Source organism: Aulostomus chinensis, chromosome 11, assembly GCF_037954235.1.
Source record: "Aulostomus chinensis isolate RoL2024-O1b breed Wild chromosome 11, RoL_Achi_v1.0, whole genome shotgun sequence".
NCBI lineage: Eukaryota > Metazoa > Chordata > Actinopteri > Syngnathiformes > Aulostomidae > Aulostomus > Aulostomus chinensis.
Genome location: NC_141330.1, coordinates 945372 through 970000, shown reverse-complemented (window position 1 = coordinate 970000; position 24629 = coordinate 945372). Strand labels below are relative to the sequence as shown.

The 24629-nt window shown below is 46.6% G+C and overlaps 1 protein-coding gene across 1 annotated transcript in view; it reads right to left on the bottom strand.

The window, feature by feature from the left end:
• Positions 1 to 24629, bottom strand: part of LOC147252767 (atrial natriuretic peptide receptor 1-like) — a 60958-nt gene that overhangs the window by 11520 nt on the left and 24809 nt on the right. Inside the window, exons 3-8 of the mRNA XM_086217570.1 lie at positions 22536 to 22723; positions 19297 to 19410; positions 15315 to 15450; positions 743 to 837; positions 415 to 550; positions 245 to 329 (exon numbers count right to left, since the gene is read on the bottom strand). Of these exons, the coding sequence (XP_086073696.1) occupies positions 245 to 329; positions 415 to 550; positions 743 to 837; positions 15315 to 15450; positions 19297 to 19410; positions 22536 to 22723 (754 nt within the window). The remainder of the gene's footprint in view (positions 1 to 244; positions 330 to 414; positions 551 to 742; positions 838 to 15314; positions 15451 to 19296; positions 19411 to 22535; positions 22724 to 24629) is intronic.

Here is a 24629-nt window from a genome sequence, read left to right as displayed (position 1 = left end):
TCCCTCCATCCTTTTATCCCTGCATCCTTCCATCCTTTTATCCCTCCATCCTTTTATCCCTGCATCCCTCCATCCTTTTATCCCTGCATCCTTCCATCCTTTTATCCCTGCATCCTTTTATCCCTGCATCCTTCCATCCTTTTATCCCTGCATCCCTCCATCCTTCCATCCCTCCTGCCCTCTCTTACAAGAGAGTTCAGGATCAGTGAGATGGAAATTCCCAGTCAGCATTAGCAGCTGTCACCTGTAGATGAAGACAGTGATGGTGAGGGTCATGATGAAGATGAAGAGGACCACAATGGAGACCATCTGATGGATGGTGACAGTTTCTGAGGAAAAACACAGTTTAATTAGAGCAAGTCAAGTATTCTTATTTGATCAGTGCGGTCGGTTGGCATTGGTTGATGTACTGACTTGCCAGGCAGATTGGATCTTCATTCTTGAAGCCACAGAACGGAACGTCAGGAGGACAAACACCACCCAGCCAGTGCACAGTTGTTCCAGGGATGTCTGTCAGCTGCTCTTCCAGACTGTTGTATACCAGAACGATCTGGAATAAAACCACAAGATGATATAGACACGCCCCTCCAGCTGCTGTCAATCACACGCACACATGCTCTTTCAGCTGCTATGATTGACTGACAGGACAATAAAGCGAGGACAAGAGACTGAGAGAAGGACAGATCAGCAAGGAGGATGATGTGAGGAGAGGAGGGAGGGGCCGAACAGTAAACCTGAGTACCTGGAAGGTGCTGCTGTTGGTGTCCATAATGTCCCACAAAGCAAAGTCTGTCTCTCTGTCTCCATTCTCATCCAGGTGGACCTTCCCTGTTACACCTGAGGAACCAAATACAGAAAACAATCACTGACTGTTTAATTAGGATTAATAACTAATAAGTGAGTAATGAGATTTACTCGAATATCGATAGAACTGGTATCTTATAACTTGAGTGTTCAATGTCAACCTGAAGCCAGAAGTCTGAACACGTCCAAGTGTGATAGACTGAGTCTGTCTGATATCACGGCGCTGCACATGAATAAACACATAAACAAGAATAAATACACAAAAAATCAGGATCAATGGTGAATAAGTAAAACAGAGGGAGAACAGAGGAGGAGATACGAAGTAATAAAGATACAAATTAATCCAGGAGCTGCTCCCAGAAGCAGATCTCACACACACACACACACACACACACACACACACACACACACACACACACACACACAGAAATGAGATTCATACTAGGACTCATTATTGTCTGCTGTTATCAAGGTTGTTTGAGTCAGTGATGGTAATAAAGAGCTGCAGGAACACTGCGTCCCCTCAGACACGAAGCATCAACAACTGGTGAACAGATTCACACCAAAACTGAGTTTTTACTTTGTTTGGAGAAAGACGAATGAGAAACTGTGGAACAGATACAGCAGTTCAGTGAGCCTGTCAGCGGAGCCTATCCCAGCAGCCTTCCCCCTGGACAGGTCACCAGTCCATGGCAGGGCCAACGCATAGAGACAGACAACCATTGGCTCTCCCAGCCACGCCTACGGTCAATTTAGAGTCTGGATTAACCTGGTCCCTCTTGATGTCTTTGGACTGTGGAGGAAGCTGGAGTACCAGAGAGAACCCAGCAGGAACAGGAGAACATGGAGACTCACCCAGAAAGACCCCGTGCTGCAGCCGGGGCTCCACCCACAGCCTTCTTGATGGGGGGCCACAGGGAGGACCACTGCTCCACCCACAACCTTCTAGCTGGGGGCCACAGGGAGGACCACTGCTCCACCCACAACCTTCTAGCTGGGGGCCACAGGGAGGACCACTGCTCCACCCACAACCTTCTAGCTGGGGGCCACAGGGAGGACCACTGCTCCACCCACAACCTTCTAGCTGGGGGCCACAGGGAGGACCACTGCTCCACCCACAACCTTCTAGCTGGGGGCCACAGGCAGGACCACTGCTCCACCCACAACCTTCTAGCTGGGGGCCACAGGGAGGACCACTGCTCCACCCACAACCTTCTAGCTGGGGGCCACAGGCAGGACCACTGCTCCACCCACAACCTTCTAGCTGGGGGCCACAGGGAGGACCACTGCTCCACCGGGCTGCCCTGTTTTGTTCTAGTTTCTTTTATATCTGTATTTATATCTGACAGTGAGGAGCAAATAAAAGTACTATGAGAGCAAAACAAAACATTCAGTTCTTCTCTATTCAAATGTCTTATTTGAGTCCCTAAATCCTGTGAAAGCACATGACTTCACATACTGGAAGTGTGTTCTCTAGCCCCACCTAGTGGAGGCAGGATGGGATATTTGCTCCACAGTACAGCAGTAGTTTGTTCCTTCACGTAAACCTGAGTATTATCAGGTATCACTTCTCTCTCTCAACTGAAAATACTATAAAATATAGAAATAAAAGAGAATAGAAGAAGAGATGGACTGAATGAATCTGAGTCCAGTTTTCTCTCCTCTTCACCTCTGGTTTTGGTCCCTACCAGCTAACCCTTATAGTGCCACCAAAAGTACACAGCCTGGGTTTATTCTGATGACAATGTAACGACTGGCAGCGACGTCGGAGGGGGCGGGGTCAGAGATAATAACGTGATGTGGCGTCCTGCTGAGTGAGCGGCGCTCAGAGGATGACATTTAGATCCATGACGTGCTGATTGGACAAGGGTGTGTGCCTGCTGCTGAAATGTCAGGAGGCCGAGAAATTATTAAGTTCATAAATTCATAGGGACTGACTGCACGCACGCACACGCACACACACTCCTATCATGACCTGGGTGCGTTTTATTGTTTTATGTGTTTCTGGTAAGTGATGCTTTCTAAAGGGTGTTGTGTGTGTGTGTGTGTGTGTGTGTGCGAGTGCGTGCAGTCAGTGACTAAAGGAACCACATCCTCTCGACCGGTGGCTCTCATACTTTTCAAGCAGATTACACTCTCAAAAATAGGAGACTCTCCAAGTCTGTATTCAGCTACAGACACCTCAGCAGAGCCAGCGTGATTCCATGTTCCTAGCGTCTGTGTTCTGGTGACCACTCAGCACCAGTGCATCAAGGTGGAGCACTACAACTGGCCGCGCTGCCACTCACTCTCACGCACAGCGAGTGAAACCAATAACTGGTATTTCATGCAGCGTCCATCCTGCTCTGTCTTGATGGTGGCCGGTGCAGTGAAGCTCTTCTTGTCGTGGACTGTGGTCACAGCTCCCGCCGGCTCCCTGTGCTTCTGCTTCTGGTGTAGACATGTTCAAAACATGGACCTGGACTGCTTATGTGTGTCGCATTTTCTCAGAAACCAACAACATGCTAACAATAGCAGGAGCAGGTGTCTCGGACGGTCGATCTGCATGTGCGATGAGAATGACACAAAGATTACAAGAAAGACAAAACTTCATGTGAATTGCAATTCGGTTCATGAATTTTCAAAAGTATTTACTGTTTGGATAGAATTCTTTACGTTTGAATGTTTTGGACTTCATTAACAACAACAAAATAAATAAATCTGGGATTCCTCCATCTGCCCCTCTGGGAGCTTGTGTATCACTCCGTAAAGTGGCACCACCATTGAGAAGCCCTGATCGAGGCTTCAGTCAAAGGGTCACCGGCCACTGTGTCGAGACGAACAGCTCTACGAAGCCTGAACAAGGCCAGCGGGGCAGCAGCATTCATGGATTCATCTGTGACTTCTTTATTCTAAAATCTTTGAGTACGGCAACATGGGACCTCTTCCTACTGCTCTGTGCTGTATACACATGTTGGTGGGCTCCTTCAAGATCAAATGTGCGGTGAGTCTGGCCCTACACATTTCAAGTAACTGTTAACCTTCACCATCAGGTCCCATCTGCCCCATGGATTCAGGCTCTGGAAAAAGATTGATTATCTTGTGTACGTTTGTCTTTTGAGACGTTAAATCAGACAGAAGCGAGAGCCAGTCAGAGGGACGGCTGCTCTGCTCTCTGGAGCAGCGCCGAGCCGCTTCAGAGAGCTGCATCTCAGCAAGGGAGATGAACAATTACAGCGGCGGTGCGATGTGAAGACGCTGCGATGAAAATTGTTTTCTTTTGGCCTCATGGTACGCTCTGTAATTGTTCATCAAGACCTGAAAGCAGAGAGAGCCGCAGGACGAGCGCCGGAGGTCTCAGGTTGTCAGTTCACTCAGGTGCAGAAAATGTTCAGTGGCTGATGAAGTTAAATCAAGACACTGAAGGAGTCACAGCATCATGAGTCGTTGTCATGGCAGCCACATCTATAAACAACCTGCTTCTCTGCAGAGGAAATCATTTTCATTCGTGCTTTCTTGACAAATGCGTGTGCAGCACATTGAGGGGCCTTCCCATGAATCCGGCTCTGTCGTGACATCAAGCATCCGTCCACTTCCTGAGCTGTGTTTCACTGTTGTTTCATGTTCAATGGCTGTGAAAAAGGACAGCTGATTAGAGTGGAGGACGTGGTAGAGTAAGAGAATTCCCCGAGACACAGCCACCTCCTCTACACTCTACACTCATATTTTGTCGACGCGACCTATAGGCTGTTTGACTAAGTTTCAAAAGTTTGACTTTAATCTCAAAATGTCAATCTCACTCCCAAGATTTTGTCTTTATTCTCAAAATTCTCTATGAAAAAAAACGATCTTCCTCTTTAAATATTTTGACTTTGCCTCTCCAAGTGCATGATGAGACAAGAAGCCTCCAACAGTCCATGGCAGGTTCGCTCACTGGCACAAATCAATTATATTGAGGGAAGATGGTACGGCCTAAAAATACTCCTGTGACTGCTGCCTCCACACAGAAACTTATCATAATTCATTCATGTTAATACAAGGATACACAGGTGTGTGTGTGTGTGTGTGTGTGTGTGTGTGTGTGTGTGTGTGTGTGTGTGTGTGTGAGTTAGAGAGAGAAGCAAGAAGAAAGGGGGTGGTCATCAATCGAGAGAGAGAAAGAGCAGCAGAAATGGCGAGTAATATGATGTCATCAGACATACTAATCCCTGACAAATCCGACATGAAGGACGGAGGCGGGCAGAGTACGACCACGAATAGCAGTGAGAGAGAGAGAGATCAGATTACAGCTTCCCCTCGCCGTTGTTTCCGCTCCATTAACTAATGGACAGCCACTTCTCACCCGCTCGATGGATGTGGGATATTACAACAGATCAGGCCATCGTCAGCAGAGAAATGACAGCCCGGCACAACCCCCCAATGATCGCACACATCATGGCTGCTGGAGGTCACATGCAAAGGGACCCAACTAAGTAGGACAGTGCTGTGACGTCGCTCCAGACCTGAGGCCAGCAAGGCTTCCTAATTGTTTCTAGGAGCCCCAGTGATGGGGCACTGAGCATCTTTCTGTCCCTGAAAAATGTTCAACTTAGAGTGAAGCTGCTGCTGGACAACAACAGCGGTCAAACTCGTCTTCAGATGAGTGGGTCGTCTTCTGGAACGGGATGAAAGAGGTGATTACATTGTGTGCTGAAGTCTTCACTTGGGCAGATATCCCCTGTCATGGCAACCAGAGTGTGAGCTGACAAATGCTCTGAAACGCTCCCAGCTGAGGTGAACGCCAGGGCATGTTTGTTTGATCGGAACCACCATAGCAGGTAGAACAGACCTGAAGAGGTTACAGTGTGAAACATTATTGTGGATGTTTGGATCAATGACAGGAAGTTGAAGCAGGTTGTAGCCAAGAATTAAACCAGGGAGGATGAAAAACAACTGGGAGAGTAGTCGCCCGCAGAGAGGAGCAGGAGGAATGAACCTGGAGACTCTGATGGGGCTTCCTTCCTTTGTGCAGTTCATCTGGGCAGGTGAGAATGCACCAGTCACACTCAGGTGCACATCGAAGCACACAAGACCCCCTTGAGGAGGAAGTCTTAGTGTGGTGGTCTCAGGTTTGTTTTGTTGTTTCTCAGCATAGCACCAAGGCGCCAACACACGACATTCAAGCCTGCAGCAGCACAGCAGCGTCCCAGTATGAGGCACCACATCCCAGCATTCAGTTACCACTACGGACCAGTGACTGAAACAGAGGCCTGAACCAGATGGTGGAGGTACCCGCTACTGACAACAAGTGGACATATGATGTCATTACCTCAGGTAAACAGGTTGCTACCCTCCACACAGACTCGCTGATGGTGGATTTCCAGTATTGGCCTGCAGGCCACCAGTCGCCAACCCCGGCTGTGAAGGATAGATATGCACCGATGGAACAACAACAACGTGACCAGACAGAAACCCACTGTTTATTTGAGAACATCTGGAGAACTATCACAGGTACGGGTCTGTTCTTTGGAGCCCGTTTGGTCCTGAAAGCTGAGACCTGTTGCCTGGTAACCAAGATCACCTGATCTCAGGTTTAGCCTGCCCACAGCGTGTTCATCACTGACAAATCACATTTTATTGTGAGGCTCTTTCATCACACCCTGTCAGGTCTGACCTGCAGGTAAACAGCTTCATCACACAGCAGCAGCAAGCACAGGGAGGTGTGAGCACATGTCACGTGTTAGAAACCCCCAGCATGTTTGTACGCATTCAAGAGGAGGACAATCTACAACAACCAGCGGTGACATCAGCCTCAGAAGACATGCGACAGCTTGGCAGCTTCTCATGTCCAAGCTATCATCTCTCGCTGAAGGAGTCCATCCCTGCATAGAAGAACTCTCCTGTCAGCTGAAGGATCATGGAGACCACTTTTCAGTGGATTTGAACTCTGGCCACCATCCTGAAAATGACCAGTCAATAAGTCACTGGGAGGCCTCAACACCCTCTTGATGAATGATGAATGATGGACGAAGCCTCATAACGGCTGCAGCGTGACTCCCGCTGATGACGGCATTTCAGGATGAAGCTCAGGGGAAAGGACGAGGTGTGACATGGCTCTGAGACCAACATGCACTCTTGCTCTTCAGACACGCCAGGATCATTTATCAGATCGCTGCACGTCATCAGAGCTAAGCCAGGTGTGTTACACAGGTAACGCAATCACAAACTAACACTGATTAACCTGGCACCGATGAACTCTCTTTTTTAAATCAAAACGACCAATGAGAAGCCCTTCTGGTGCCGGTGGAGTTTATGGTGGATGTGGACCAGAACGCAGTGGTTGAGTTTCTCAGTGAGGTTGGCGACAGTTGCACTTTTATCTCACATTGAAAAATGCATTACTAGGCTTTGCCATTTATGTTTGAACATTGGCAACTGCTGGTACAGAGACATGTACACGTATATGACGGATATTCAGATGAGAACAGAGTTCATTCAAGTGTTCCTGAGCACGCGCCACAGTTCCACTGCAGAGCTCCAGCTTCAACATCATTTCTGATTTGATAGTTTTATTGGCAAAAATGTGTCAAAATATGCGAATAGGGATTAAGTGCCAAAGTAGAATGCTATCTTAGTAGTGGGGGGGCAATTATAGATGGACTGACACCCTGGCACTAAATATCAGTATTTGTATTAAAGCAGCTGGAGTTCCACACCACCTCCTCCATTTCCAAATGTCAAAGTCAAGAGTGAAGAACCGCTACTGCATGTGGAGGATTAGTAAAGAATTCCACTGTACTTCTATGTATCTTTTTAATGAACTGTCAGCCTGGGGGTCAGAGCCTTTATTAGGCTGCCTCTCTCACAAATATAATGGCGACTATTTAAAGGGTCCAAGATGGACGTGCGGACAGGACAAAGCCGAGAGGAGACAGACGGGGGAGCAGGGGGCAGCAAAGTGAACAAGAGCACCAGCAGAACACCAGAGCAAGACGAGACAGGAGGCTCTGGTTCCACATGATTAGATTTCCAGGCTATTTTGGGGGGTCTCCTCTGCACCTTTCAGGGGCTTTTCACAATGAGATGAGGGGAGAAGAGGGATGAGGTCTCCTTCAAGAAGAGCGATTGATGAGGAGACAAAAAAAGAGGAGAAGGTGTGATTGAATGACAGAGATGAGATAATTGGAGAGGAGAGGAGGGAAGAACATGGCAGGTGAGATGAAGAATGGCGGCCAGAAACTGAGATCTGACAGGCAGACGCTCAGGTCTCAGGCCTTGTCTTCAAGTGCTCACAGCGAGGCCGGGTAACAACACACCGTGACGACAAGAGAACAAGTCGACGACCCTCACTGAGGCACTCACAGACACCCAGAGTGTTGTGTCATCATTAACCCTTACAACTCTGAGCAGTTTCTGGGTGTTTGTTGCTCCTGACACTCAGACTGGGGTAATTTTTCACCGGTCCTGCGTCACCATGGAAACCAAACAACCACGACTTGAAGTCTGGTGAGTGTCTAGTGCAGAAGAACATGCATGATACCAGAAATCATGAAAAAAGGAAAACATTTAAGTCCTCTTTGAAAAAAATTCATTCTAGCACCAACCATGGACTCCGGACGTGTGCTGTACCATGTAGTAGAGGATTCAAACACTGTGTCACCAAAGTGGTTTTTTAGGTCAGCCCATTTTCCTAGTGATTTGTGATGGGAGGGGAACGTTTTCATGCTGAGCCCCGAACACGAGGCGCTGAGTGTTTGCTGTCTTCTTCAGGAAACCGAGCGTTGACCCCTGCATGAACGCTTTATTAGTCAAAGGCCCTGAGGGAATTTAATAAAAGGTATTAACACATTTTTTGGTGGAGTGGAATTCTTCATTAGGGGCGGCCTGGTGGAGCAGCGGTCCTCACGGTGGCCCCCCAGCTAGAAGGTTGTGAGTGGAGCAGCGGTCCTCACGGTGGCCCCCCAGCAAGAAGGTTGTGAGTGGAGCAGCGGTCCTCACGGTGGCCCCCCAGCAAGAAGGTTGTGAGTGGAGCAGCGGTCCTCACGGTGGCCCCCAGCAAGAAGGTTGTGGGTGGAGCAGTGGTCCTTCTTGTGGCCCCCATCAAGAAGGTTGTGGGTGGAGCCCCGGCTGCAGCACGGGGTCTTTTTGGGTGAGTCTCCATGTTCTCCCTGTTCCTGCTGGGTTCTCTCTGGTACTCCAGCTTCCTCCACAGTCCAAAGACATCAAGAGGGACCAGGTTAATCCAGACTCTAAATTGACCGTAGGCGTGGCTGGGAGAGCCAATGGTTGTCTGTCTCTATGTGTTGGCCCTGCCATGGACTGGTGACCTGTCCAGGGGGAAGGCTGCTGGGATAGGCTCCACCCCCACCACCCTCAACAGGAGAAGAGGGGGAACATGGAGGGATGGAGGGAGGGAGGGATGATGGATGGAATTCTTCATTATTCTCACAAGATGTTAGAGATAAAAATGTCCAGAAATTGTGTTCCGTACACTATCGTATGGAACACGTATCTTGCACTGAAGTTCACCATATTTCGGTCAACGTCTTAAATTTGTGCCGCTCCAATATTTCTCAGTTATTTCTCATAACTCTGATAATGTGCCACCTCAAACACTTCATCCTCTCATCCTCAGGGACAAATGACATGATATGAAACACACAAAAATCCTGTTACCTCCAAATGCCTTCAATAGGTGAATGAAATGCCCTTTGACTCTTGAGGTTAAATAGAAATGGGTGCCTGGTCATGAACAACAAACTGAGGCTTACTAACACCCCATGAAGCAACTTTAAACAAATGCTAGACAGATGGAGGTGGAGGCTCCAGGTCACACAGAGCGTTAATGGAGGAGCGATGGATGGAAAAACAAAGAGGCGGTGGGTTTGAAGAGGGAGAGGTGGCGATGATGAGCAGGACAAACACACGTCTGACCTGCCTTCACCTCAGGTTTCACAGAACCAAGAAACCTCTCCTCTATTCTTCATAACTGACGGAAACACGTTTCACTCTCCTGGTTGCGTCTTCTCACAGACAAAAACTGCTGCCGCTCCAGAAATTTATAGGAGCAGTTAAAGAAAGAGTCCCCAGCTCACAAAGGAGACTTTTCGTCCTGCATTACTTCTTAGTGACTGCAGTAACTAGCTGGCAGTTTGTTGTTGTGTGTCTAAGTCATCCCTTGTCCCTGTCTGTTTCTCCCCGTCTCTCTCTTTGTCTCTATCCCGAGCTTTCCTCATCTGCCCCCAAGGTGTTCTGTCTCTGACCTTCTGTCTCATGGGGAAGTGTTCGGTGTAAATTCGCTGAAACAGTCTGGTTCTACACCTGCTCTACCTGTAGGGTGTCATGGAAGAACATTTGTCTAGTTAACCAGACCACTTCCACCACAGCTGACCCAGGCTCATCCAACGTGGACCCACAAGACTGAGGTGGACCTACATCTTCATCTTAGTTTATTCAGTTCATTAGTGAGGAACCATGAGCGAAAGAAAACAATGATCTCATGGAGAAAAGATGTACCAGAGTGAGAGAGCAGAGATACGGACAGGACAGACAGATTCATCAAGAGATGGTTGACTGCTGAGCTGACAGAGCGACCTGAACAGAGATCTCGAAACAAACAACCTGTAGACGTGGGGGGTGGGGGGGTGCTGCTGCTCATTGGCTGACAATGACGAGTGAGTCAGACGGGTCTGACTTGATGGTGGGCGACGCACAAATGTGTCTGTTTATTAAATGTGTGTGTCTCGCCTGTCAGTCTGACGCTGTGTGGTTTGTGTGTTTTGGAGAGGTTAGGACAGAGGAAGTTGCCGCAGTTTCATGTCATTCATCAAATGGATCAGCAGGACTCACCACTGACGCACAGAAACCACGATAACGGAGATACTCGTAGACTCGTAGCTCCGCCTAGTGCCTGCTGGGACCTACGGTTGAAAACTTCTTACACTGGCAGGAGAACAGTGCTCAGGCAGTGTGTGCGTCTGTGCACTCACAGGAGGCTGCCTTCTGCAACATCGAACCCAACCGCATGAACTAACCCTTTCTATTAGTTTCAGTGTTGGTCTGCTGTGGCAGCGCTTCATCTCCAACCTGCCGCACCTGGCAGGGCGGTGCTGGGTCTCCTCTGACTCCAGCTTGATGGTTTGCTTCTCAACATCACGTGACGTCTGTTGTGAGTTGGAGCTGCAGAGATAAAACTGACTGGACCAAACATTTTCAATACTTTAATGGTCCCCTGACATTTATCCTTTTAGTGGAGTATCTTGAACCAAAGGGATATTTTTTGAGTGAAAGTTCAGTAAAACAGTACAAGTAAATGTAATAAAATTATAAAAGCTACCGATAATGCAAATATTCAACCATAAATAATCATTTATGACAAGCAAAGTCATAATTAAAAATATTCCTTTCGCTTTATGGACTCATTATTTTGATTTTATTTCGAAAGCACAACTTAGATGGGGAATATTTTGTTACCAAAATTAAGAGTTTTCATTTTTCTCTTACTGGCAACGATTGACTTCCACAGCACCGAGGACATTAATGAGTCCATTGAGCTTCCTGTTCACCTCCCACCTGGATCTTATTAGATCCTCAAGGAATCACGTCAGCAGGATCAAATGGAAACGATTCCTGTGACATGTCCTCCTGGAGCAGTTGGAAATGTGCTTCCAGAGACGCCAAGGCAGATGAGCTCTGGTTTCTGCTGCCAGCGGCAATGAGGCGAGGTGGCCGTGCGCTGGCAGGCGCTGTCCTCTGCACTCCTTCCTCCCTCTGGGATCCTGAAGTGAAGCTGAAAGGAAACATCTGCATTTCCCCCAAAAACCAACAGAATCGACCGAAGTAATGAGCGTCTGTCAGGACCAGGAAATATCTGGAAGCACGACCACCTCAACTATCCGTTCACCTTCCCTTTCATGCCAGCCGCCTCTGCTGCACTTCTGCTCTCTGAAGGCTTTTGCTACCCTGCAACAAAACCTCCTCGGGAGATGATCCCTGGGTCTGCATCAGAAGCGCCTCTGATTCCAGATGGAAGTCGAAGGTCTGTCCTGGCGAGCGTGCACGTATGAGCTGGGACGTGACAGTTCAACAAGCTCTCACGACAACAGTAAAAGAGGAAGCCAGAAATCTCATCAGGCTGACCCTGGATCAGTTATCCACAAAATGAATTCCAGTGCAGTGAGCTTACCTTCAAAATTAGTTCACGAAGGTTTAATTCCACCTCAAGTCAAAGCAGTATTTTTCTCCTTTTTTTACTGAACTCAACTCAAATCTAAAATTCTGGACTTTCCATCGTTATTTTTGTGAAAGACAAATGACATATTGTGGTAACCAAGTGGAGCAGTGAAGCTGAATGACGTCTCTTCAAAGAGTGACTGACGTACTTCGAACGACTGATTCATTCGTGCTGATGTCATCTGCTGGTGTTTTGTGAATCACTTGTGACGAATGAGGCTTCAGTCCAACTCTCCTTTCTTCCCTAAATGACGCCAGCGTTTCCTCTGACAGCGGACGGGTGTGGCTGAAGGTCAGCGAGGAGGAGGGACAGATGAACTGATAGGAGTCTTTTTTTGTTTTGGGGGCTGAACAGGATGCATGGAACTCTGACTGTAACGAGACACGGGAGGCTGGACGGTGAGCGAATCACTCGGCCCGCCCTCCAAATAATTCTGCACTGATGAAAGCTTTTTAATACCTCATTACTGAGAGAAAGGCTTCTGAGACACACGAAGGGAAAATAAAATATCATGATGTTCTGATTCAGCAAGGCCTCACGCCTGCAGGAAGCAGATGGAACTGAAGGAACCTTGATGAACGTTGTTATTTTAGTTTTAATACTATTTAAGGTCAGCATTTTTTGCCTTGCCGTTTCATCTACCACTTCTATATAGAGTTGTTTTCAAAGGCACTGCAGACCACTGTTCCTGTGCAGGACTCAAACTACTGTCACATGATTTAGAAGAAACAATGCAGCAGCCTTGCAGCTCCACTCATTCGACCGGCTTCCTGTTGACTGACAGCAGCAGCATCAAGGTGCTTCTCATGACAAACACATTACTTCACAATAAAACGCTGGAAACCCACAGGGGTGGGGAGGGCGGCCCTCACCTAACGGTAGGCCAACAACAACTCATCATCATCAACGAGCCCACTTGAGCATAAACACAAAAGGCACTTTTTATAACAACAACTTATGGTAATAATAAGCCAACATGTAACCACCAGCCAGCCGCTTCCATCCCGGGATTTAAGGAATCCTGTGAGCTTCGGCTGCTCTTGAGCAACTCTTTTCCCAGATTCTGCTTTTCTAGAGATACTTTTCTTTTGTGGACTCCCCCTCAAATTTAATTTTTCCATCATTTTGCAACTCAGAAATTGGTCGGTCCAACTGAACTCACATGATTCACCATCACAAAGACTACAGGGCACCAGGAGATGGCACAGGTCTACTATGTTGCTATGATGTCATCCAGATGCCCAGAGACTAGAGACTTCAAATAAACATGAAGGAACATGAAGGTTTCTGCCATCAGCCCAGGTACACCTGGCAGGTATGGTGGAGATCAGCCTCCCAGGTCTTGGGTTTGACTGGTGCCAGCACGGATGGATGGATGGGTGGATGGATGGATAGATGGATGGGTGGGTGGATGGATAGATAGATGGGTGGATGGATAGATGGGTGGATGGATAGATGGGTGGATGGATGGACACTGTGACAGAGGCAGGTATCAGTGATGCACCAGCGGCAGGAGCGGCTGTGACCAGACATCGCACTTCACTCTGCGTAATGAGAGTTAACAACTAACCAGCTCAACACAACCCAAGGGTGAATACGCAGACGAATAAATAGATTTGAAAAAGCTCCTTCCCCAGAAGGCACTAATGGATAAATAGCAAGCGCCAGAGAGAAAAGCTCAGATAACGACTGACCCTAAACTCCCCGGTCCCTGCAGGAGGGGGTGTGCAGCTTGATTCTCTGGGAAAAAACACCCTTTTCACTGTCTGTTGAGCAGATCTGGGAGAGCAGCCTGCCACTGACCTCTGCTTAGCAACGATGTCATTCGAAGACGCCGCTCACTGAGTGAGATGGTCACAGCCCCTGACTCCAGGTTGTCCTGGTGGAGACCAGCCACAGAAACGGGCCTGCCTCACCAGCTCATCCAGCCTCAGACTGTCCTCCGAGAAATGGTTGCTATCCTGGAAGAATCTAACTTGTCTCATCATCAGTGTAAGGAACGCTTCATGTCCATGTACGCATACACACACACAGCGGCTGATGAGTTTCAAATGCAGCCATCTGTCCCGTCCACTTGTGTTGAGAGATGTTTAATGATGTGCCACTGCACGTGTGGACACGGTGAGCGATGGTCGCTGTCATCGCTGACATCGGCGTTCACTGGTGAGGGTGCAGTTTGGTGACGGCAGCAAGTGGAAACAGAGGAAGAGACACTCAAGGCTCCTTAACGATAAATCACAGCTGTTGTAAAAAACCAGGAGGCGCTTCTGCCCCTCAGACCTTCTCTGGCTGCAGCAGCTCATGTTGTGTTTTTATTTCTTCCAAGCTGATATCAGAGAACATAGTGTACATTCTTAAAGGACTGCGAAACCCTGGCATCAGATGATGGTGCAGCCTTGAAGATGTGAGCTTTAGAATGCATTCTAGAGAGGGAAACAACGTACAACGAGGAGGAGGAGGTGGAGACAAAGAGAAGCAGAAATTTCCTGAAACACACTGGTCTAATACCTGTGAGACAGGATAGAATAATTAACTTAAAAGAAGTAAAAGAGTAGCTGAGCGAAGAGGAGTCTGTGGATAACAAACGCCACAGCACTCATAATGAGTTTGACCTCAGGGTCAGCCGTCCCTCCACCAGGGGAGTCACACACCTTAAACGGTAGGATTCATTCTGGAGTGAAGCTCTTCATAGATTTATGATTTGATGTTCTCGCGTCAATGAGATCCTGACTTTGGGGTGTAAACGACACCAAATCTCCCCTCCAGCTCAGTTAATAACCAGCAAATAAAGCTGCAGACCACGTTGGAACACAGCCGCTGAGGAGCCAGGCTGCTGATCGTCAGCGGTATGGACTGGCAACACCTGGTAAATGTCAGGAAACTGAAAAATGGCTTTAAAAAGACCAAAATGACATCTTTTTTTGTTGGACCAAAAACCAATGAGATTCAGTGTAGTATACAAACCAGACAGAGGCAGGAAACTGGAACCAGAACCAGAACCAGAACCGACTATAAACAAACGAACCAACTGAAACTAAAGCTGCAGGCAGTGGCAATCAGGCTGAAACAGTTGATGACAATCTTCACTAAAATGTATGATGAATGTGTTAAAGGTGAGACACTGCAGTTAAAAGGTGAATTCAAGTCGTGACAAATGAGCTTGTCGCACGACGAGCTGGGACGCTAACTCTCGTTCAAGGGTTAGTGGACTGCCGTCATCTGGCAGGACTCGGGAGACCTGGGCTGACTTTGAACGAACTGTCTGAGTGGTAACGGAACGAACGCAGTTTCAAATCACACACAAGCGTTGCTCACTGACCGTGGTAGGTTCGATTCCACATCCTCATGGTGACAACTTTGCCCGGAGGCCGACCATCAAATGCCGGCATGGTCTCGTTCAGAGCGTGTGTGTAGAGCATCAGGCCATCGTAGAAGCCTCCAGCGATGATGTTCATCTGGAGGACAGAGTGCAGCAACTTCATACGTCTCTGACAAAAACTTTATGACATCACCCTGGTATATAAATGCGTTTAAGAGATTTACGCAAAATACATTTTAGTTTGTATTTCTAGCAGTGTGTGTGTGCGTGTGCACCAAGATTATTGGTCAATGTAGATGAGTTCATTATAAAATCAATCGAAATTATATATATGTGTGTGTGTGTGTGTGTGTGTATACATATACAGTATATCTATAAATAGATATACTGTATATGTACAGTATTCTATATATAGATATACTGTACATATACAGTATATCTATAAATAGATATACTGTATATGTACAGTATTCTATATATAGATATACTGTACATATACAGTATATCTATAAATAGATATACTGTATATGTACAGTATTCTATATATAGAATACTGTACATATACAGTATATCTATTTATAGATATACTGTAGATATACTGTATATATACAGTATATATAGATATTAGATATATTCTATATATAGATATAAAATATTTTTCTACTTCTTTTCTGGCTTGAAAATAGGTTTGTGTTTTTTATGCTTTTTTGTTAACTTATTGTTTTGCTTTTGTTTATTTGCTTGTGTTCGACTGTTCTTAGAAATATTTCAGTCCATCAAAAAATATGAATTATTATGATGTTGTGTTGCGTTTGCCTCCATTTGTATCTTAATGGGTTTTTGGTCTTTGGTGTATCTAATTTCTCCACAGGGAAAACAGGATCGTGTAGTCATATCATGTGTGTGTGTGTGTGTGTGTGTGTGTGTGTGTGTGTGTGTGAGCTGTTAACCACATTAGCTTCTCTCAGTTGTCTGTCTGCTACTGATTAACTGGTTCTATAAAGCTGCCAGACAACCTGCCAACTCTACATTGACCAATAATCTGGATAGCGCGCGCACGCACGCACGCACACACACACACACGCACACACACACACACACACACACACACACACACACACACACACACACACACACACACACACACACACAGGCTGCTGATAAGGGTAAAACTGGATCCCTGCAATATAATTAGATGAAAACAGCATTGAGGAAAGTGCCTGGTGGCCACATGGAGCAGGTGCTGTACGGAAGGACAGTTGGTGGTGAGACGATAGTCCTAAACACACACACACACACACACACACACACACACACACACACACACACACACAGCAGGCAGGACCAAGCAGCCCACGTAGCTCCATCACCATAGTACAACTAAAGCCCAGCAGCAATCTTGTTTCGAGTACAACACTGTCTGATCTTTCCATCCCTCCATCCCCCTGGACGGGTCCCCGTCCATCACAGAGCTGACATACAGAGACACACACGCTCACACCTCCGTGTGTACTTCAGCTGCACCAAAGTCCTCTGAGAAAGCGGCCGCACAATGGATCAATATTCCATCACAAATTTCAAACAGCAGAAGGTTGACGTATTTTTTTAACGGCTAATTTTTCAAAAGGTTGGATAAAATAAAATGAACAACATTTTAGATTGAATTTAGGTGCAGCAGAGACATCTTGCCTACACATCAGACTCAAGAAAACATCTTTGTTTGATACAGATCTCTGCAACAGTTTGATCAGCTCTCCTTTGGAAATGACAACAGAAACATAAACCTTAACATTTTCTCCAATATTGAATGTAGTTATTTTATTAGAAATAGCTCAAAACTTACCTTTAATGAAATATTTTTAAATTGGCGTTGCTCTGCTCCGTTAATACAAAGAGCAGTTAATAATGACAAAACCAAGCACAAAACAACCCACTCAGTGTGCAGGACAGAGCAAACCACCTCTGCCTGGTGGAGCGGTGGCACATCTCCACACTGAGAAGTTGTATGAAATAATCATGCTGGAAACGTTGTTGTGATGTCACAGTTCATCCTCCAGTTAGTAAATGTATCACTGAGGTGCAGCTGCAGCGGCAAACAACCCTGAGAAACTGGGTTTATTAGACTGCAGCCACCAGCAGGGTCACGCCTCTTGATTGATTGATGGCACACACACCACTTGTTTTGCAGAATACTGTGTGTGTGTGTGTGTGTGTGTGTGTGTGTGTGCCTGAGACAACATCTGGATCTGAATGTTTGGTTGAAGATGTGATGATAAACTGTCGGTAACGTGTTCGACATTTGACGTCAGCATCCATCGGGAGGCTGGAGGCTCAAGGACCATTTGGTAAATACATCTGTTGGTTTTGACGTCAGAATTTTAGGTCATCCAGGGTTTTATTTTTGAACAGGGTTCATTTTGTCAACAGAAACTGTTAGACGTTATTCATAAACATATATTTCCAGGACGAAGATGAGAAGTTGACGATTAAACATGGATCCTTGATGATAATGACATGTCCGTTGTGATTTTGTCGTTGAGTCGGTAAAATGTTGCAGGCGGGACGCTGACCGCGGAGTTGTAGCAGTCATCAGGGTTCTGTCCAAATGTGTTAGAAATTTGAATTTTTAGAAATTCGGCAAAAGAATATGAATTTACCTGTTTCCATCCACTACTTTTATGCGAGGGTTTAAGTGTTGGTCCATGGAAATACGCAGGTGGTGGCGCTAACTCTCTCCTCTACCACTGTGAGGGACAAATTGAGGAGATGCGATCAGCAGACCAGATGAACCTCCCCCGCCTGACTCAGTGCCGTCACTGACAGGCCTGAAAACTCTATTAACTGATTTGCTTACAAGTGTGTTTCTTCCTCACGCCGAGGCTGATTTCCAGTGACGAGAATATCAGATGCACCGTGTTCAATGACCTAATTTCTTCCACTTTTGACGAGTCATCATTGTGTGTTGGCCAGCAGCGAAGCCTGGGACAACACGCACAGCTTTGGAGGGGAACTGCATGTTTGTCATCTTCGCTGTAATTGATTGCTGTGCTATGTACAGATGTTGTGTAACCTTGTGAACTTTGGATGCGTCATATTCATCATTATGTGTAGTTTGTGTGTTTACTGCAATAAACCTACTAAACGTAGCTGCTGAATTTGTGACTCGTTGACAGCCGGCATGGACTCTCCTACCTCACGTCTCAGCAACTCATTTTTATGATGCTAATAATTGCAATGAATCAGGACGAACCCTGAATTAGGGACGTGTATTTCAAGCAAATATTCACTGGGACCAATGGGAATAATTTGAATATTCAAACATTTGGCCATGCACTCAGCTTTCAGTTCTGGGAATCAAATATCAATCTCTAATTTTTCCCTAAATGCTTTCAATGAAAGTCATGACAACATGTTCCGGCAATGGATGGTAACCCCATCACAGAGTAAAGGTTGTTTTTGTCCCTCTAGGACCTGCTCCTCCTCTCCACCTCTTCCCAGGCCTGCTACATCTTCGATGGGTGGATCCTTGCCGCTCCCTGATATGGCGTGCTTGTGCAAAGGTGCTGCAGCGCGGTGGGAAGTGCTCACTTCTCTCAAGGTGAAATATGTGTGTCACTGAAACCGCAACCCTCCAAGTCCTGGATCAACCTGGGCCTTTAGAAGGAATGACACGAGGCTCTTTGATTGGTTTGAGTGATGTCACAACTGAAACTCACCTATGAATAGTTAGCTGTCAAAAGACAGCTACTTAGCGCCATGGTTTGCGCCCCCTTAATACCAAAATAAGGCTCAACAAGCCCTGAAAGCACAGGGAACTCAGAGCACCATCCGCCAACCACCCAACACCAAAGATTGCTTAAATAGGGCCCTTTGTGTTTTGGGGCTGGCGTAGGGCACTTGGTTGTGCAGCAAATAAAACTTATTACACACAAACACAAACGCACACACACACACACACACACACACACACACACACACTCACCAGTGAATCCTCAATGGTGTAGTTGAACATTTTCTGGGCGTCCTTCTTCAGGCTGTTGACAAACTCTCTGTACTCGGCGTTCTGTGGCTCCCTATACGTCAGGATCTTCACGCTCTGAAAACAGGAAGAGGGATTTTTTTGTCTATTAAAGTTGGTCTTTCCTGCTGAACACACGTCTTCTCCACCACCGTTTTGTGTGATGTTGGTACACTCCCAAGTAAACATGCTGCTCCTGAATAAAAGAGGACACCTGCTGGGTCAGGTAAGGTATGTTTGGAGCTGGGAGCTGCTCAGTGGGCTCACGTGTGATGAAAACTTCTACACTCACAGCAGTCTGGCCATGTACTTCTATCTTCTGTGTCACAGGTCGGCTTACTTTATTTGTAGATGTGAATGTGTATTCCTGTTTGTGTTACTGTCTGACCAGCTTCAAAGGGGGCGGGGTGGGGGGCTTCCTGGTTTCCTGACACCCCTCATTGTGGGGTTAGAGAATCATCAGTCAGCTTGATGACTAATTAGACTTCAAGTATTTATTTTGGCATTTTGCCTTTTGAAGGAAACAGGAAACAGCAGAGAGAAGTCTGACAGGGCGCCACAGTCCAGATAAATCATCATTATTTCTGCAATTAAACCCTGAACAAAAATAATAATTTGCACATTAAAACGTCAGGCTGGCTGTCATCGGTTCTCAGAGTTACAACTTCTGTCTGAACACTTCTTCATGATATTGGACACAACAACAGTGAACCAACATATTTTTTGTGACTCTTTGTACAGTTGCCACTGATTTATCGTACATCTTTAATCAACACGTCTGCCATTTGTATGATTTGGTTTAACGTCGGTGGACAAGTTGGAGGCCCTGACACGACTCGGTCACTGCAAGTTCTTTCTGTAACCTCAAACTGAGTGAATTCCTTTCATGTGAGAACCTGCTGACAGTTGCTGCGCTCCGTCAACCTGAACCTCTCCAAACAAACCTCTGTTATTGGAGTGAAGCTCCTCTGCAGGCTTGTCTCTCTGTGACCAGTCGGCCACATCGCAGCTCACCTCATCCTCCATCCCATCTTAATTTGTTACCTCATTTCTAACTGAACTCTTGAACTGGTCAGTCATTTAATTTTGGATAAGAAGTTAAAAACTGATTCCATACAATTACATATAAACAGTGGCAACCAAGGTCAAAGCTGAAATCACCTGAATTTGAGAGCAGGTGGGAGATTTGAGAGGTGCAAGGCCTTGGGTGGCAACACTTCATCAATTGGAAAAACTTTATTAATCTTGAGGGAAATTTGTTAATGGCACATTAAGACCCTTGGGATCAATAAAGCTTTCTTATTTTGCCACTGATCACGTGGAGCTGCCTTAACAGGACAGGAATACAAGACTAAAGTGGAATAAAGTGCATTGTCTGACCTCTGGTGTAATAACATCCTCCTCGTTCAGTCGAGGGCATTCCTCCTTCAAGGCCGATCAAACTGCTGTTTTTGGCAACGTTTGAAGGGTGGGACCCCGAGCTCCGCCCCAACACCACGTTGTGTAAAAACCAGCATCAGTCTCTCCTACAGACCCCTGCCGCGCTGCACTGGTGCAGGCAAACTAACCACGATGAGGCTGCTAGGATGTTTGCGGTCGGCTCAGCTGACAACAGGCCCTTGAATTCACTTTAATCTGGTCCATTTTTTCTTCCGTCCATCGTTTGAAACGTTCTGCAGAAATAAACTGAACATGACGCCTCACTGGGATTGGTTCTGCTGCCTCGCTGGCTGGTAGACCAGGAGTGTGAGAGGGTGTACTCATTCATTCATAGCAACCTTGCTTGCAAAAGAGATGTCTTATCGCGATGTGATTTTGTCCCTGGTTAAATAAGGGTGAAATAAAATAAGGTGAAAGGTGAAAATAAATAAATCAAGAAATACATAAAAACCTTGCTGCATGACTAAAGTGTGCTCAGCCCTTTACATGTAAATATTCAAAGCTTTCAAGTTTCCAAAGGGTCCAACTTAACTGGCTATTTGACATGTCGAGCACCAAGGTAACCTGCCCATGTCAACAAGAGGGCAGTGACCACCATGACCACACTGAAACACGGGGAGGAAATTTGAATGACAGCAAAAATTTGCATTATCCTGATGAAGAAAAGAAATAAAGGCACGAGACCATGAAAGCAGCATCGACGGCCAGTAACAGCCACCAACACCCTGCCATCCAGTTTCTTGTTGTGATCTGAGGATGACCCAGGTGATGAGTCCTAAGGGGGCGTGTACTAATCTGGATGACCTGGATATTCATGTGCATTGTGACATGCATTGTTAATGACACAGCTGGGGAACCAGTGGATTCATGTTCTGAGCTTCACACAACATTGTCTCTCGACCGCCACTTGATCCATCTGGTCTGATAACACTGAAAAGTCTGAGAGGGCCTATGATTATTCTTTATTCATTCAATTTAATTTGTTAGCAGAGAGCTAACCAGAGGTAGCATCATGCTATGCCGGGGGCACTACGCCTGTTCAGCCCTCCAGGCAGCCAGTCCTTCAGCAACTTAGCCCCTCCCTGGTTGTGCTTCTACTGGAAACCCATAAATATACAGAAACAATGTGAAAGGTGTTTCCTGAGAGTTTCAAAGAAACAACTGCGTAACATTTTGTTCTATTATGTGGGTGAGGTGTTGTCTCGCTCGCGCAAAGGTGCTCGGAAAGGATAAAAGGAAGAAAAAATAGAAATGGAGATGGGAAGGGGGGGTGTCAGTGGAGAATGAAGTTAGTTCAAGAACAACAGAGGTGAAGGTGGAGATGAGAGCGCACCGAGGGAACGAGGTCACAGAAAACTCTCCCAAATGCTTCAAGAGCAGCCAGCCAGTGTTTAACCCTTCTCCTTCCATGCTGATGTGCCTTTAAGACAGAGAATCCTGGCTCGCTCCAGATTCCTGTATCTGTTCCTCAACCTGACTTTCGACCTTCCTGTGTCAACAGGAAAAGATCCCGCCCATCCACAGACTTCAGCTAACTCAGAAAAGCTCCCAGAGGAAACCTCGTTGGTACAGCGTGCTGGAGAGGGCTTTAAACTACTGACTGAGGCCATAAACTTGCCAGGAAAGTATTGACTGAGCTCATAAATCACAAGACTTTTGTGGCTCATTTTCTCAGACTTTTCCCAAAGAGTTGCCCTCTGCTGGCCATTAGAAAGAATGCAGGTTTAAGACAAGAGTCAGATGAGTGTCAGTTCAGCCTCTACCTGGAAGGCCTCCTTGGCGATAGCGTCGTCCTCATCACCGCGGGCCCACGGCTGCCCGTGCTTGGAGTTCAGACTGTCCCCAAACACATCGATGTAGAAGAAGACGTACTGCTCGTGAGGAAGATCGGCCCTACGGAACTCAACCATCAACTTCCTGAAGACATCCGGCGAGCAGCAGACAAACATCACTGGGTAGGAGAGACAGGACATGGTTTCAGTCAGGGATAGCAATGACGTTTAGAGGACGGTGTGTGATTGGTGGAGGTGACTGTGATGCAGCTCTCCTTGCTTCATTCACCATTGTAAGATGAGTGAACCCAAACAGAGATGCTGCTGATCCTTATCGGCACAGAAAAAATAAACCACACTCGAAGAACGAGTGAAAGGAAGCCGAGCGAGGAGCGAAAGCCAGCCACCTCCAGCTGCTCCGCTTCTACCATCAGACTCGAAAATGAAGATCCAGTTAGCAGAAACACATCTTTTGCTGCTTCCCTTTTATATTGAGGAGAGAGAAAACCTTATTCCATAATGTGAGCATCAGCTTTTCAGTTGTGTAGCTAAGCAGAGAATCCATTACTGGACTCAGAGTCTCAGTGGCAGCTGATATTTAGTATCAAGACGCAGACAAATCAATACAATATTGATGGAATTGATGGGTAAAATGACACCATGAGGCTCTCAGCTTACATTGGTTCCTGCCTCCACACACAGAGCAGAGTCCCGTTTGGGTGGGATTCGTCCCTCTGGAGCAGCAGGGCGACTGTAACAAGCTGCTGGTCAGTGATCAGAACCTGGCCGCAGCACCGGCACCACTCATATTTTGTACAGCGGCAGTTTCTCAGGGAACTCCTAAATCCCGTCAGGAGCAATGTCCTCCAGGTTTAAAATGTGTCCAACAGTTTAATCTAAAGCTGCTGGCAGCAACATTTTAGGGAACCAATGTGACGACAGAAATCAATCCATCCATCCATCCATCCATCCATCCATCCATCACGAGAGCAAATGTGATGCAGCTTCAGGGAGGTCCCTGTTTTGAGATATTTATTGAAAAATCATAATGAAAGAACTCAAACTTGGATGATCCTGCTGAAGTTCTGCTGCCTTTTCCCTGAGTGTTTAAAAGAAGAAGAGATGAGACGACACCCAACAGCTGTGGCAGGAGAGGAGGCGGAGCTTCAGCCTGAGTGATGACCTGATGAATGTGAGCAGAGGAAAGAAGCTGTAGTTTTCTTTAGAGCTCATATAAGAGCTTGTACCACTACTTTACTTTTACTTAAGTAAATGGTCTGAATCAGAGTACAACAAGCACAGGTGCTGTGGTGTGAGACCTCATTCATCATGCTACTACACCAGCATGTGCATGCTAACGTAGGACAGTGGCCACGAGACAGTCAGCTGCATTCGTACCAGCTGAGATTATTGAACTTATTCTTGTAAGACCTTTGTATAAGAGCTCTTTTCAGTATTTGCGTTTATCAGAACAACAACAAGCGTCTGCTCTCGGCTTCTGAGTGCTAATATTTCTTGGCGTCCTCCCAGATGTGAGTCTCGATGTCGGAGCCTCAGGAAGTCTCCAGAGGCGTGATGACATTCCCTCAGCCTGCCGTTCCTGCCCCACCACCTCTATTGTTTCAGGCTTTAATAACCTTGGAGTAGGAAGTGAAACCACAGAAACCACACAGGCCTAAAAGCTTGCTTCCGATTGACACTAAGCTTAAAAAACCCCATCGTTGCTGCAGCTTCGAGGACTTTACAGTCACTTTACAGTGCTGAAACCAAATCACTTTACTTCCGATGTTCAGACCCTCAACATCCTGATTCAAGACCACTTTCCTCTTCCTACCCGTCCGTTTCCATTCTTGTTTCTTTACAAATGTTATCAGCTTCAAACATCATCCACCCAAAGGATTTTTAAGCACTTTTACATTGAATGTGATTTTTATTTACATCACTACAGTGCTACGCTGCGTAGATTATAGCTGCATTTTCACACGGCAGCACAAGTCCTCCTCACACTGTCGGCCTCTCACGGTCCGGCACGTGGAAGCAGTCAATTATCAGCATTGGAACACATCAACACTCAAGAGGATCAGA